At 43.9% G+C, this 13,033-nt stretch overlaps 1 protein-coding gene across 2 annotated transcripts in view; it reads right to left on the bottom strand.

Moving 5' to 3' along the window:
- SLC30A9 (solute carrier family 30 member 9) overlaps positions 1-13,033 on the bottom strand; it is a 68,291-nt gene that overhangs the window by 31,777 nt on the left and 23,481 nt on the right. For both annotated transcript variants that reach the window (XM_030563789.1, XM_030563788.1), the window contains exons 8-9: positions 8,768-8,835; positions 3,246-3,348 (exon numbers count right to left, since the gene is read on the bottom strand). In XM_030563789.1, the coding sequence (XP_030419649.1) occupies positions 3,246-3,348; positions 8,768-8,835 (171 nt within the window). The remainder of the gene's footprint in view (positions 1-3,245; positions 3,349-8,767; positions 8,836-13,033) is intronic.

The following is a 13,033-nucleotide window of genomic DNA, read 5'->3' as shown; positions in this document are numbered from 1 at the left end:
AACTCAGACTCTAGAGAACCAGATTCTATTCCTGCTCTTCCTACATAATGCTGGACGAGACTTTTATAACACATACAGACAAAGTGGCCAAATTAAGGTTGTATCAGCATTCTTAATTCTGGTATTTCCTAACTTTTGAGTGCTTAACGTTGCATCCTTAACATTCTTTTAACTTTTTTAGAAATGTAATTTTACTTTATTACTTAGACAACTAGAGGGAAGATGAACTTGAGACTTTCAGCAATAGACAGGCTGAAGAACACAAGTCTGAGGTAGACTGAGCATGTGATAAAAATGGGAGAAGAATCACCAGCAAAGAAAGCATGGGAAGACAACAATAGCAACAAAGGACATGGAAGACTGATGATACTTCTCTGTTAAGAGAAGTGTGAAGAGAAAAGAACTTGCACTTCAAGACCTACAAACTCATGCCAGAAGGAGTGGCAAAGAACTGTGGGCACCTCTAACCCCATGTAAATGGGAAAAGGACTCAAGTGAAATGTGATGTGACTTAGACCAAAGGAAAAAAAACAGGCTAAGGTATGAGGAGGAAACACGATCTACTGTCTTCTTCTTTGCCTTTCCCCATTAGTCAGGGTCAGCAATGCTGATCTACAGAGCATGTGTAGGATTCTACCAAATGCATGGCTTTGAAAAATGTGCCACAGACTATGAAATCTGATCTCCCCTGTGAAATCTGGCACCCAGCCAGAGGCTTCTACTCTGTGCAGGGCTTCAGCTGCTAGTCCAGACAGAGGATCAGAAGGGATGAGACTTCCTCTCACACTGCAGGGGCTGCTCCCTGGGTGGGTCAGACCTATCTCCAGGAACGTTCCCTGGCTGCAGGAAGCTCCGCAGCTCCAGCTGTCACCCCACCCGCACGTGCAGCGGCTGCGGCCCCAGCTGTCAGCCCCACACTGGGGCAACAGACTGCCAGAAAAACCAGATATATGGTATAACCCACCCCCTCAATACCCTGCGACCCTCACTTCCATGCTGCTGCTGACATGGCACTAACTTTAGAGCTGGGACCCAGTCAGCAGCCTTCCTTTCTGGCTGTCCAGCTCTGAAGACAGCAACCCTGCCAGCAGCAGGGGAGAATTAAGGGTCGCAATCCCAGATTTCCCTACAATAGCTTTGCGACCCCATAACCCTGACCACCTTTTAGGTCAGGACCATCATGGCTACAACACCACGAAATTTCAGATGTAAACATCTGCAAACATGAAACTGACTAATTTTAAAACCCCAGCCTTGAAACTGACCAAAATGGACCATGAATTTGGTATGGCCCTAAGGTGTGTGATTAGCAAAACACTTTTACAAACTAGCTGGCCAGGCCTGATTACTTCAGTTTTCCTTTTCCTAGGTCAGTGGCTTCCAACCTTTCCAGACTACTGTTATATACCTCTTTCAGGAGTCTGATTTGTCTTGCATATGCCCAACGTAGACTTAAGTTAAAAACTTCTTGCTTACAAAAAGACATAAAAATACAAAAAAAGTGCACAGCACTCTATTATGGTAAAAATGAGAAAAAGCAATTTCTAAAGTATCATTCTAAAATAAATCAATTGAAATATAAATATTGTTCTTATATTTCAGCGTATATAGAGCAGTATAAACAAGTCATTGTCTGTACAAAATTTTAGTTTGTACGGACTTTGCTCATGCTTTTTATGAAGCCTGTTGAAAAACTAGGCAAATATCTAGAGTTGATAGGCCCCTGAAGACCTCTACCTACCCCCAGGAGTGGCTGAGAACCACTGTCCTAGGTGGACTGTCTGTCACAGCTGATGAGCCTCACCTGAGCAAATAGAGGCACAGAGAAGAGAAGCAACTTGCCTGTGGCTACCCGGCAGGTCAGTGGCAGAGCCAGGAATAGAACCCAGGTCTCCTGTATCCTACTCTGTATCTTCTCCATTGAACCACACCACCTTGCCTGGTACATGGTCAATGGTATGGGAAATTATTAATTTAGAAAGGAGGAGTAATACTTCTACATATCTGAAATATAGACAGAAGTATTAGTCCAAACTTCACTAATCAGAAACAAGATAGCAATAGAATCTCCAGTTTCTCTCCATTTCCAAGGTTTTAGCCTAGAGTGTGAGTATGAATTTGCTAATTAATAATTCCGCTATTAGTTCACAAATTGTGTACCAAGTTATGTACATCAAAACAGGATAATATTAAGAGACAAGTTGGCTACAGCAATATAAGGAGAGACACTTAGGTTCTGAGTAAAAGTGCCAAGTAAAGTAATGATAATGTTGCACTCAGAACTCACACTGTTCCTGGAAGGATCACCAACCCAGGGCTGCTTGCTATATGCCCCCATCATTAACTGACAAGGTTATGCCTAAATCACCACGCAATTTGACAAGCTATTTAGTTATTCTTTCTTCTTTAAATGAATTCACTTTTATATTGCAGCCAAAAAATATATTCATGTATTACAAAAATTGCATGCCCATACTATAACCAAATGGACCTTTATCATGGATTAGTCATAATAGCATGTTACGGTCTCTAATATAAATGCCTTGCTTTGCAAGGCAGGAATTATTTAGTAATAAGTTAACTGACACTTGAAGGTACGTTCTCCCAGATGTGACAACAGTCTAGGTAAGTAAATTCTTAAACTGATCAGCCTTGGCACTGTTAAAATGGCTGCTGAACTTGTTGAAATCCAAAGCTCTTCTTAAGTGTTACCTGTTATTTTACTTTCAAATGAAAAGCATGCAAAACCACATAAATTAATACAAAAACATCCACTAAAGTGTTAAAAGAGGCAAAACCACTGAAATATGCAACAGCTTAGAGCCAGTCTGTGGCTATGCTAATTCTAAAAATGGAAATGACAAAGTAACATCATCAATGTAAACTAAAAGCCAGAGAGAACTTGAAAGCTCAATTTTTGGTCTCCAGCCTCTCTCTCTCTCTCTCGCTCGCTTTGTAGCATTACTTTACAAAACATGCTCCAAGAAAGCTTCTCAGAGCAGTATTCTGACTTTCCAGTTCACCTCACAAAACTAAATACAATGTGCTACTTTCCTTCTATTTGTCATGTGCCCTGTAGTTTTTCACCCTAATCAACCACCACCAGGAGACAGCCACTTAATTTCTGAATTGAAAGCAATCTCCCTATCTGCTACCAACACAACTGTTTCAAGGATCTGCATTCCTCCTTGGAAGCTAACTACAATCACTTTAACTTAAACAAGGCCAATGGAAGCACTACTCACCTGGTTGCAAGTGTCTGCTAAAGAATGTATAGCTTCTGAAAACATGCTTGCAGAACCCGTGTAAACCCAAGCGAGTAGTTTAAAGAAAAAATTCAACCCATTTCTAAGATTGGAGACAGAAGAAAGCTGAATTAGCAATATTATATGAATATTAACATTCAGTATTTTAAATATCACAGTGAAATAAGATATTTTGTACAACTACATGTTGCCATCAGCAAATAAGGAAACTAAATTTCACCAAAAGTCAATTTATCAATAATTAGTACACATAGCGAATGTGTATACATCTTCTGCAATATTTACTAGATTAAAAACATTTTCAATTAAGTGGAGTATAAAGGGATATACAGCTAGGATTTTTGGAAACATGATTTTTTTAAAGTAATTGCATATCATAAGCTATACTTTTGAAAGTTGCAATCTTTTTGCCCTCACCTTCAAGACACTGCACAACTACTTCCCAATTTGTAAACATGTCAGACCTTTTAGTCCAGTGGTTTTCAAACTTTTTTTCTGGCAACCTAGTTGAAGAAAACTGTTGATGCCTGCAACCCAACAGAGCTGGGGATGAGGGGTTTGGGAGGGGCTCAGGGCTGGGGCAGAGGGTTGGAGTGCGGGAGTGAGAGCTGCGGGGTGGGACCAGGGATGAGGGGTTTGGGGTGCAGGGGGGCTCCAGGTTTGGGGGGGGAGGGCTCAGGGCTGGGACAGGGGATTGGGGCACAGGTTTACCTCAGGCGGCTCCCAGTCAACAGCGCAGTGGGGGTGATAAGGCAGGCTTCCTGCCTGTCCTGGCACCGCGGACCATGCTGCACCCTGGAAGCGGCCAGCAGCAGGTCCAGCTCCTAGGTGGAGGCACACAAGCGGCTCCACACAGCTCTTGTCCACAGGCACCACCACACCCTCCCCAGCTCCCACTGGCCTGGAGCCAGTGCTCAGGGCAGGGTCAGTGCACAGAGCCCCATGGCCCCCCTGCCTAGGAGCCGGACCTGCTGCTGGCCGCTTCCAGGGTGCAGTGGGTGTCAGAACAGGTAGGAACTAGCCTGCCTTAGCTGGGCAGCAGCAACAACGGGACTTTTAATGGCCAGGTCAGCAGTGCTGACCAGAGCTGCCGTGACCTGGTGCCTTACATTCATTCCAAGACCCAGTACTGGGTCGCGACCCGCAGTCTGAAAACTACTGTTTTAATCCATCCTTGCCACCCTTGGCACAAGCCTCAGCAATTTCTCCCACTTAGATTTTTGTGCCTTCTTGTACAAAGCCCCCTTTCAATCTCAGTGTGCCAGCTGTAACCTCCCAGTCTCATTTCACTTAAGTTCCTTCCAAGATACAAAGGAGTGGTTGGGGGAGAAAGAATCATTACATTAGGAAGAAAAAATTAAATGAACTCCTTTCCTTTGAGAGTCCCAGTGTGTTGTGTCTTTCTAAACATGCTTTCTAGATTACAAGATCTCTAGGGCAAGCACCATGTTGATATCTGTGTCTTCTATGGACCAGAGTGCAGCTCTTAATAATAAATAGTAGCATAATCATTGGCAAGTGTAGTTCTAAAATACAAGTTTCTTTCTAAAACATATTATTTAGTTCACCTACTAGCTGTTGGAGACACTGGGTAAAATTCTATGGTCTGTGTTACACAGACAATCAGACTAGAGGGTCATAAGTCCTTTCTAGCGTTACAACTTTTTAAAACAGATTAATAACTAACTCAGAGTCACAGAAGAAACCTGTAGTAACAGTGAAAAGAATTAAGTTCTCCCGGCTCCCAGTCTTTTGTTTAACTACAAGCCTGTTCTTCCTATCCATAGTGCAACACAGGTTTAGCATTAATGAGCAATGCAAACAAATTGCTGTAGGAATTATGACCACATTTTCCTGACTTCTTGTAGCAATGTAATTTCTTCCATTTAAAGATAAAAGGAGTCAATCTGTTTATCTGAAGATGTAGTAAAGCTGTGGGATTCCTGCCTTCTAAGATGACACAGGAGAGTCTCCCCAGGATTAATAACATTTTACTGCACTCCTCCAAATTCCAGGTTTGGGTTGTCTGTGGGAACACAATAGACTTGAGGGCTACATAAAAATCTGCATTCAAATTTGAGATGTCAGGACCCAACAGAATGGATAAACCTTTTCCTCAAATGTAAAATGCTTTGAGATCCACTTGCGAAAAGACTTACATAAGAGCTAGGTATTATTATTGTGCCGTCTGGGTTAGAAACAGTAAACATGGAGTAGGGAGATTTCGAGAGCTACTCATTAAAGAGATGCATGACAAAGCACAAGTAGACTAAGGAGTCACTGTAACCCCAAGAGCATCCTTATGCCAGAAGGAAAGGAGCTCCCTGGTATCTGACAGTGAGTTTCAGCTGACCTGACCAATTCAGTGTACCCCAACTCATCACTGTTATAATCTGTAACTCAAAGATGCCATTAGGGATGTAAAATGTTAACCGGTAAGCATGAGTCTTACTGGTTAACCCACCTTAACCGTTAACAGCTGCGCCAGCCAGTGGGAGCAGCCCTGGACGCTTAATCAGTTAACCATTTAAACAAAATATTTTAAATAATTTAAACAGTTAACTTTTTTAATGGTATTTACACCCTAGATGTCATGTAATACGTCATTGGAAAACTAATAACTCATTTATCATGCATACATCACACAAGAATATTTAAACCATGCATGTCAGAGGGATTTGATCAACGGGTTTTTTCCAGACAAAGGAAGAAATGTGGTTCCAGCTGCCTGAATGTGCCTTCCATGTAAACTGAGAAAGATGTGACCAAAGACGAAGAAAACAACATTTGCATGCCAGGCAAACAAAGCCATCGGGAGGGCAGGTGGGGGGAAAAGTGATCATTTATGGAGCCCTGCACACATACAAAATTTGTAACCACATCCAATACGCAAACATGGTCTGTGGATAGCTGCAGATTTGCAGGGTTGTAATCATTTAACAATTTGGGGGGGGAGGAGGGAACGGGGGACTGCACCCCCAGGAAACCTTCCTATCTTTTGAAACACGGTTAATGAACTTTGAGAGCGAGACTTTTAAAGGTTTACTGGACTACAAAAACAGCAGCAGAGAACCCTTAAGTTATCCTGGACCTGAGGAGACAAGAAAAGCCAGCATCTTGGGCCCTGGGGGATCCTGGCTAAGGGCCAGTCAGCCATTGCTGGAAAAGGAAGACTGGTGAAGAAACAACCTTAAACAAAGACTGTAGCTTATTAAGTTATGTCTTAGCCAGTAGAAAGTGTTTTAACTTTTGTTTGTTTGTAACCCTTTCTATCTTTATCTCTTATACTTGAACTCATTTAAAACATCTCTTTTGATGGAATAAATTTGTTTTACTTTTCTAAATCTAAACCAGTGGTTCTCAACCAGGGGTCTGTGGCCCCCTGGGTGCCCATAAGCCCTGCGTGGAGCCCTGCAGCTGAAGCCCTGATCCCCAGTGCCACCCATGGGGCTGAAGCCCTGAGCCCATGGGCAGAGTTGGGGACATGGAGGGCACTACCGCCCCCAAAACTACAGCACAAGAGCAAGGCAGTGCTGGGGGCAGCTCCACACCTCCTCCCCATCTTCTCTCCCTGCCCAGGTCAGAGGCGGGAAGCGGGAGCCAGGCAGTGCAGGGCAGCTGCTGCTCTGGCTGGTGCCATGGAGCAGGCAGCTGCAGTGTTCCCTCCTCTCCTATTGGTGCCCAGATTGAAGCTGCTCCTCAGCTCTCATAGTGCCCTGAAAGAGCACCACATAAGAGAGAAGAGCCTATTACTCAATTATCTTCTCAGAGATTCTCTGCAAGGCTGGAGAAGGAAGGATGCATGTAGCCCTTTCATCCCTTCCACCCTACTGTAGACCCCTAATCTGCAGACGGGTCCCTTTGAGGTCATGAGTGTAGGGAAGAAACAGTGCCATGATCATGGCTGTGCCCAATTCCAAGGAAGAAGGGCAAAATTTGTACATGAATCTTTGGTGCAGGAAAGAAATAGGAAGGGAGCATAATACATGCCACTCTTTCCCCCTGTACACACCATACAGTTGTGGTTATTGTAAATTTATTTAACAGAGCAAACTCAAGGCTCAGTAGTTAATAACAGAATCTCTTGAATGATAGAAAGGACAATTTTCAGTGAAGTTACTTTCCTGATCCTTTTTTCCTGAACAAAATGCAGAAGGAGTGGTAAACAAATTCAGGAATATTTCCCATCAAATTGCAGCTTCTTCTTTTGGGGTTATAAATTACGATTTTGTTAAGAGTTCCTGCTATTTGGTCATTTATTACCTTCCATTGGATCTGAGGAAATAGCCACACTTTTTAGAAAAATGAAGTGAATCTGTTTAAAAGATTCACTGTGTTCCTCTAAAAAGTTTTATTCAGTCTTCACTTCCTTTTCTTGTGGGTAAACTCAGTGGAAAATAGTGATAGTTTTCAAATCAGGTTTATTTAAAGGGAAGGTTTTTGTTTGTTTCACTTAACTCAAACTCCTGACAAATACTTGAGGAAGAAATCATCTTTGTGAAAAATTCAACACTTCTCTGCTTCTACTAATGGGGTCCTTAAGAAATCTCTCCAGCAAAAGCAGAAAAGTCAAACTTTTGACATATTTAAAGTTTACCAAAAAAAAAAACTTGTTAGAAAATACATGAAACTCTCTTTATACATCATACAAGAGCAGGAAAGGGCATGAGCTATAAAAAGTGTTTGCCTATGCCATTCACCTTCAAGAATTTTGGTTGCTGTTTCAAACATTAATTGTCTAACTGACCAGCTTCGAAAGACTAGCCTTTCTTTGATCAGAGATGGAACAAGTCTTTCTGATCTCTAAATATAGAGGAATGTACTTCTAAAAGGAGCCTACCCTCCCCGTTTGTCAAGACATGCAAATAAATCTATTAATTTCAACTAAGATTTGAGTCTACAGATGAAACTATCGAGACAGAAAGAGAGAATAATTTTGCTAATTCTTATTGTCAACAGTGTGATCCATTACAGACTATGTACAGTGGAAACTAATTTTTTTTTTAAAAACAAAGGATACTGCACTTACTTTGATAAGAGGAGTTTTTTTTCATTTATAATACTCCACAGAACACTAAAGCTGTACTGTCGCATCTCCTAAAGGTAATTAAATCTTAATGAAACCTAACTGTTGTAGTTTGTTTTATTATATTACAGAGAAAGGAGAGTGAAACTAATGTTTTAGCTGTTTTTCAGGTTTGCTTTATTATTAAGTTATCAGTGCCTTCAATGAGAGCTGCTGGATTCTCAGTCCTTTGGAAAGTCATGCCTATTATTTAACCAAATGCCTAAATATGGACTTGGAAACTAATTTAAAAAAAAAATTCCCATAATTTCTTTTAAATAAAGATTGTTTTCTGGGTCACATTGCTACAGCAATGGTGGGCTCTTCAGCAAATTTCATAGCTGCAGAATTGCAGAGAACACTAGGACCTGGAACTCAAAAATACAGACTATTTTTTACTCTTACATTTACAAAACATTTTCTTTTTCAAACTTACATGCAAATAGCAACCATCACCACCTTTCCTGGTCCTTTGAGCAACATACTGGCTGTGCTGGAGCGTGGCTATATACAGAAATGAGAGAATGCTAAAATAAATTGCTAAACTGAACAATGAAGTAGTAATATAGCTAAATCCTGGGTTTATGAAGGGACTATCAGTAGTCTACTGTACACCACATACATCACCTACAATATCATGTAGTACTAGAATTCCTGTAACAGTTGAGGTATAGCTTTTCATAATCCAGTAATTTATCATGGACAGCTCACTAGATTTATAGTTTGGTCTCATGCATAACTAAGATACTTAGTTTCTGTGCAGAAGTTCTCAAACTGTGGTCTGTGGAGCTCTTGATGATTCACATGATACTGACAATTCCCTTTTCAATTCAATAGACAGTGCAGGATTAGCTGTAAAGGAGATTAAGCAAGCATTGCAGCCTCCACCAGGGGCCACTGCAACCATAAACAGAGTGAGGAGAGGAACCAGAGTCCAACAGAAAGGGTATGTATACACTATGGGATTATTCCGATTTTATATAAACTGGTTTTGTAAAACAGACTGTATAAAGTCAAGTGCGCGCGGCCACACTAAGCACATTAATTCGGCGGTGTGCATCCATGTACCGAGGCTAGTGTCGATTTCCGAAGCGTTGCACTGTGGGCAGCTATTCCGTAGCTATCCCATAATTCCCGCAGTCTCCTCTGCCCCTTGGAATTCTGGGTTGAGATCCCAGTGCCTGATGGGGCAAAAAACATCATCGCGGGTGGTTCTGGGTACAGTCTCACACCTCCCTCCGTGAAAGCAGCAGACAACCATTTCGTGCCTTTTTTCCTGGGTGAACTGTGCAAACGCCATAGCACAGCAAGCATGGACCCTGCTCAGATCAAGACCGCAATCATGGATGTTGCAAACACCTCGTGCATTCTTGTGCAGTCTATGCTGAACCAGGACCTGCAAAGCCAGGCGAGGAGGCAGCGGCTACGGCAGAGCAGCGACAAGAGTGACGAGGACATGGACACAGAATTATCTCAAACTGCGGGCCCCCGCCCTTTGGAGATCCTGCTGGTAATGGGGCAGGTTCTAGCCATTGAACGCTGATTTCGGGCCCAGGAAACAAGCACAGACTGGTGGGACCGCATAGTTTTGCAGGTTTGGGACGATTCGCAGTGGCTGCGAAATTTTCGCATGCGTAAGGGCACTTTCATGGAACTTTGTGACTTGCTTTCCCCTGCCCTGAAACGCCATAATGCCAAGATGAGAGCAGCCCTCACAGTTGAGAAGTGAGTGGCAATAGCCCTCTGGAAGCTTGCAACGCCAGACAGCTACCGGTCAGTCGGGACTCAATTTGGAGTGGGAAAATCTACTGTGGGGGCTGCTGTGATGCACGTAGCCAAAGCAATCATTAAGATGCTGCTACGAAAGGTTGTGACTCTGGGAAACGTGCAGGTCATAGTGGATGGCTTTCCTGCAATGGGATTCCCTAATTGTGTGGGGGACGACAGATGGAACCCATATCCTTATCTTGGCACCAGGGCACCCAGTACGTAAACCGCAAGGGGTACTTTTCCATGGTGATGCAAGCACTGGTGGATCACAAGGGACGTTTCACCAACATCCACATGGGATTGCCGGGAAGGGTTCATGACACTCGCGTCTTCAGGAACACTACTCTGTTTAAACAGCTGTAGCAAGGGAATTACTTCCCAGACCAGAAAATAACAGTTGGGGATGTTGAAATGCCTGTAGTTATCCTGGGTGACCCAGCCTACCCTTTGATCCCATGGCTCATGAAGCCATACACAGGCAGCCTGGACAGTAGTCAGGAGCTGTTCAACTACAGGCTGAGCAAGTGCAGAATGGTGGTAGAATGTGCATTTGGCCGTTTAAAGGCGCGCTGGCGCACATTACTGACTAGCTCAGACCTCAGCCAAATCAATGTCCCCATTATTACTGTTGCTTGCTGTGTGCTCCACAATCTCTGTGAAAGTAAGGGGGAGACCTTTATGGCGGGATGGGAGGCTGAGGCAAATCACCTGGCCGCTGATCATGCGCAGCCAGACACAACGGCGATTAGAATAGCACACCACGAAGCAGTGCGCATCAGATAAGCTTTGAAAATAAGTTTCATCACGGGCCAGGGTACGGTGTGACTGTTGTGTTTGTTTCCCCTTGATGAACCCCACTCCCTTCATTGACTCATTCCCTGTAAGCAATCCACCCTTCCCCTACGATTACAGCTTGCTTAAGGAAATAAAGTCACTATCGTTTAAAAATCATATTCTTTATTAAAAAGTCATTATTAAAAGAGGGAGAGAACTGACAAGGTATCCCGGTTGTGGTTTGGGAGGAGGATAGGAGGGAAGGAAAAGGCCACTAAAAATATTTCAAAGTAATGACAGCCTTTTGGTTGGGCTGTCCATGGGGGTGGAGTGGGCGGGTGCACGAAGCCTTCCCCCACGCTTTCTTACACGTCTGGGTGAGGAAGATATGGAACACGGTGAGTGTGGTTACACAGGGGCTGCAGCGGCACTCTGTGACCCTGCTGTTGTTCATGAAGCTCCACCAAACATCGGAGGATGTCAGTTTGATCACACAGCAGCCCCAGCGTTGCATCCCGCCACCGCTGATCTTCCTGCCGCCACTTCCCATCTCGAGCGTCTCTCCTCTCCTTACGTTGGTCCCTCCTTTTCTCACGTTCACTGGCATCTTTCCTGTAATTTGATACCACGTCCTTCCACTCATTCAGATGAGCTCTTTCACTGCGGGTTACTTCCATGATTTCCGAGAACATTTCGTCTCACGTCTTTTTTTTCAGCCACCTTACCTGAGATAGCCTTCGGGATGGAGCAGGGAGGCTTGAAAAATTTGCAGCTGCGTGAGGGAGGTAAAAAAGGGAGAGAAGTATTTTAAAAAAGATACATTTTACAGAACAATGGTTATACTCTTTCACAGTGAACAACACTATTCACCTTACATAGCACATGTGATTTCACTACAAGGTCGCATTTTGCATCTTAATATTGAGTGCCTGCGGCTCTGGTGTTACTGATCTCACAGACACAGGTCCGGGCAGCAGAATTCAGCTTGCATGCGGCCATGGTAAGCCATTGCCTTTCGGCTTCTGCAGCCTTCATATACACAGTGCCCTCCTTTCCCAAATACCAAGCAAAGCCCGTTCAGTGCTGCTTCTTTCCTGTTAATATGCAGCAGCAGAAACCACCCCCCATTCAATTCTCTGGGATGATCGCTTTACCCCTCCCCCCACTGTGTGGCTGGTATCATGGAAGATCACTGCTAATCATCCCCCTTCTCCCCCCACCGCGTGGCTGGTAGCAGGGAAGATCCCTGCTAGCCAAACACGAAAAAGCTCAGCGTCATTAACCACCCTCCCCTCCCCCCGCTTGGCTACCTGCAAGGAAGGATTTTTTTTAAGCAACAGGGAAACAGCCCAGTAGGAATGGCCATCTCTGTCCCCTTAATTAAATTCCTGAATTTCAACTAGGTTACCATGAACGATATCACTCTCCTAAAGATAACACAGCAAGATAAAGAAGAGATGTTGCTTGAATGCCAGCAATCACCGGGACCATACACAGCTAGGCTTTGTCATGCAATGATACCAGATTACTTGCTACATGCATGGCGTGGTCAAGTGTCCTACCATGGTGGACGGAATAAGGCTGCCTTGCTCAGAAACCTTCTGCAAAGGCTTTTGGAGTACCTCCAGGACAGCTTCATGCAGATGTCCCTGGAGGATTTCCACTCCATCCCCAGACATGTTAACAAACTTTTCCAATAACTGTACTGGCTGCGAATGCATCTCAAGTCCTCAGGAAAAATCAATCATTAAAAATGCTTGCTTTTAAACCATGTTTTATATTTACAAAAGGTACACTCACCAGAGGTCCCTTCCATGGCTTCATTTTCTGGGCTACTGGCTTGGGAGGGCTGGGAGGGTAATTCTGTCTGGGTGAGAAAAAGCTCCTGGCCGTTGAGGAGAACGGAGTGCTGTGTGCTCTCTGCAAACTTGTCCTCCTCTTCATCTTCCCCGTCCGCAGAATCCTCAGCTGCGGCTGAGATTACCACCTCCACCTTGGAATCCACGGACAGGGGTAGGGTAGTGCTGGCGGACCCCCCTAGAATTGCATGCAGCTCAGCATAGAAGCGGCATATTTTCGGCTCTGCCCTGGACCTTCCATTTGCTTCTTTGGTTTTCTGGTAGGCTTGTCTGAGCTCCTTAACTTTCACTCTGCACTG

The sequence above is a fragment of the Gopherus evgoodei genome, chromosome 5 (genome assembly GCF_007399415.2).
Source record: "Gopherus evgoodei ecotype Sinaloan lineage chromosome 5, rGopEvg1_v1.p, whole genome shotgun sequence".
NCBI lineage: Eukaryota > Metazoa > Chordata > Testudines > Testudinidae > Gopherus > Gopherus evgoodei.
Note: the sequence above shows the minus strand (reverse complement) of the source record. Positions and strands in the feature narration are given on the sequence as shown.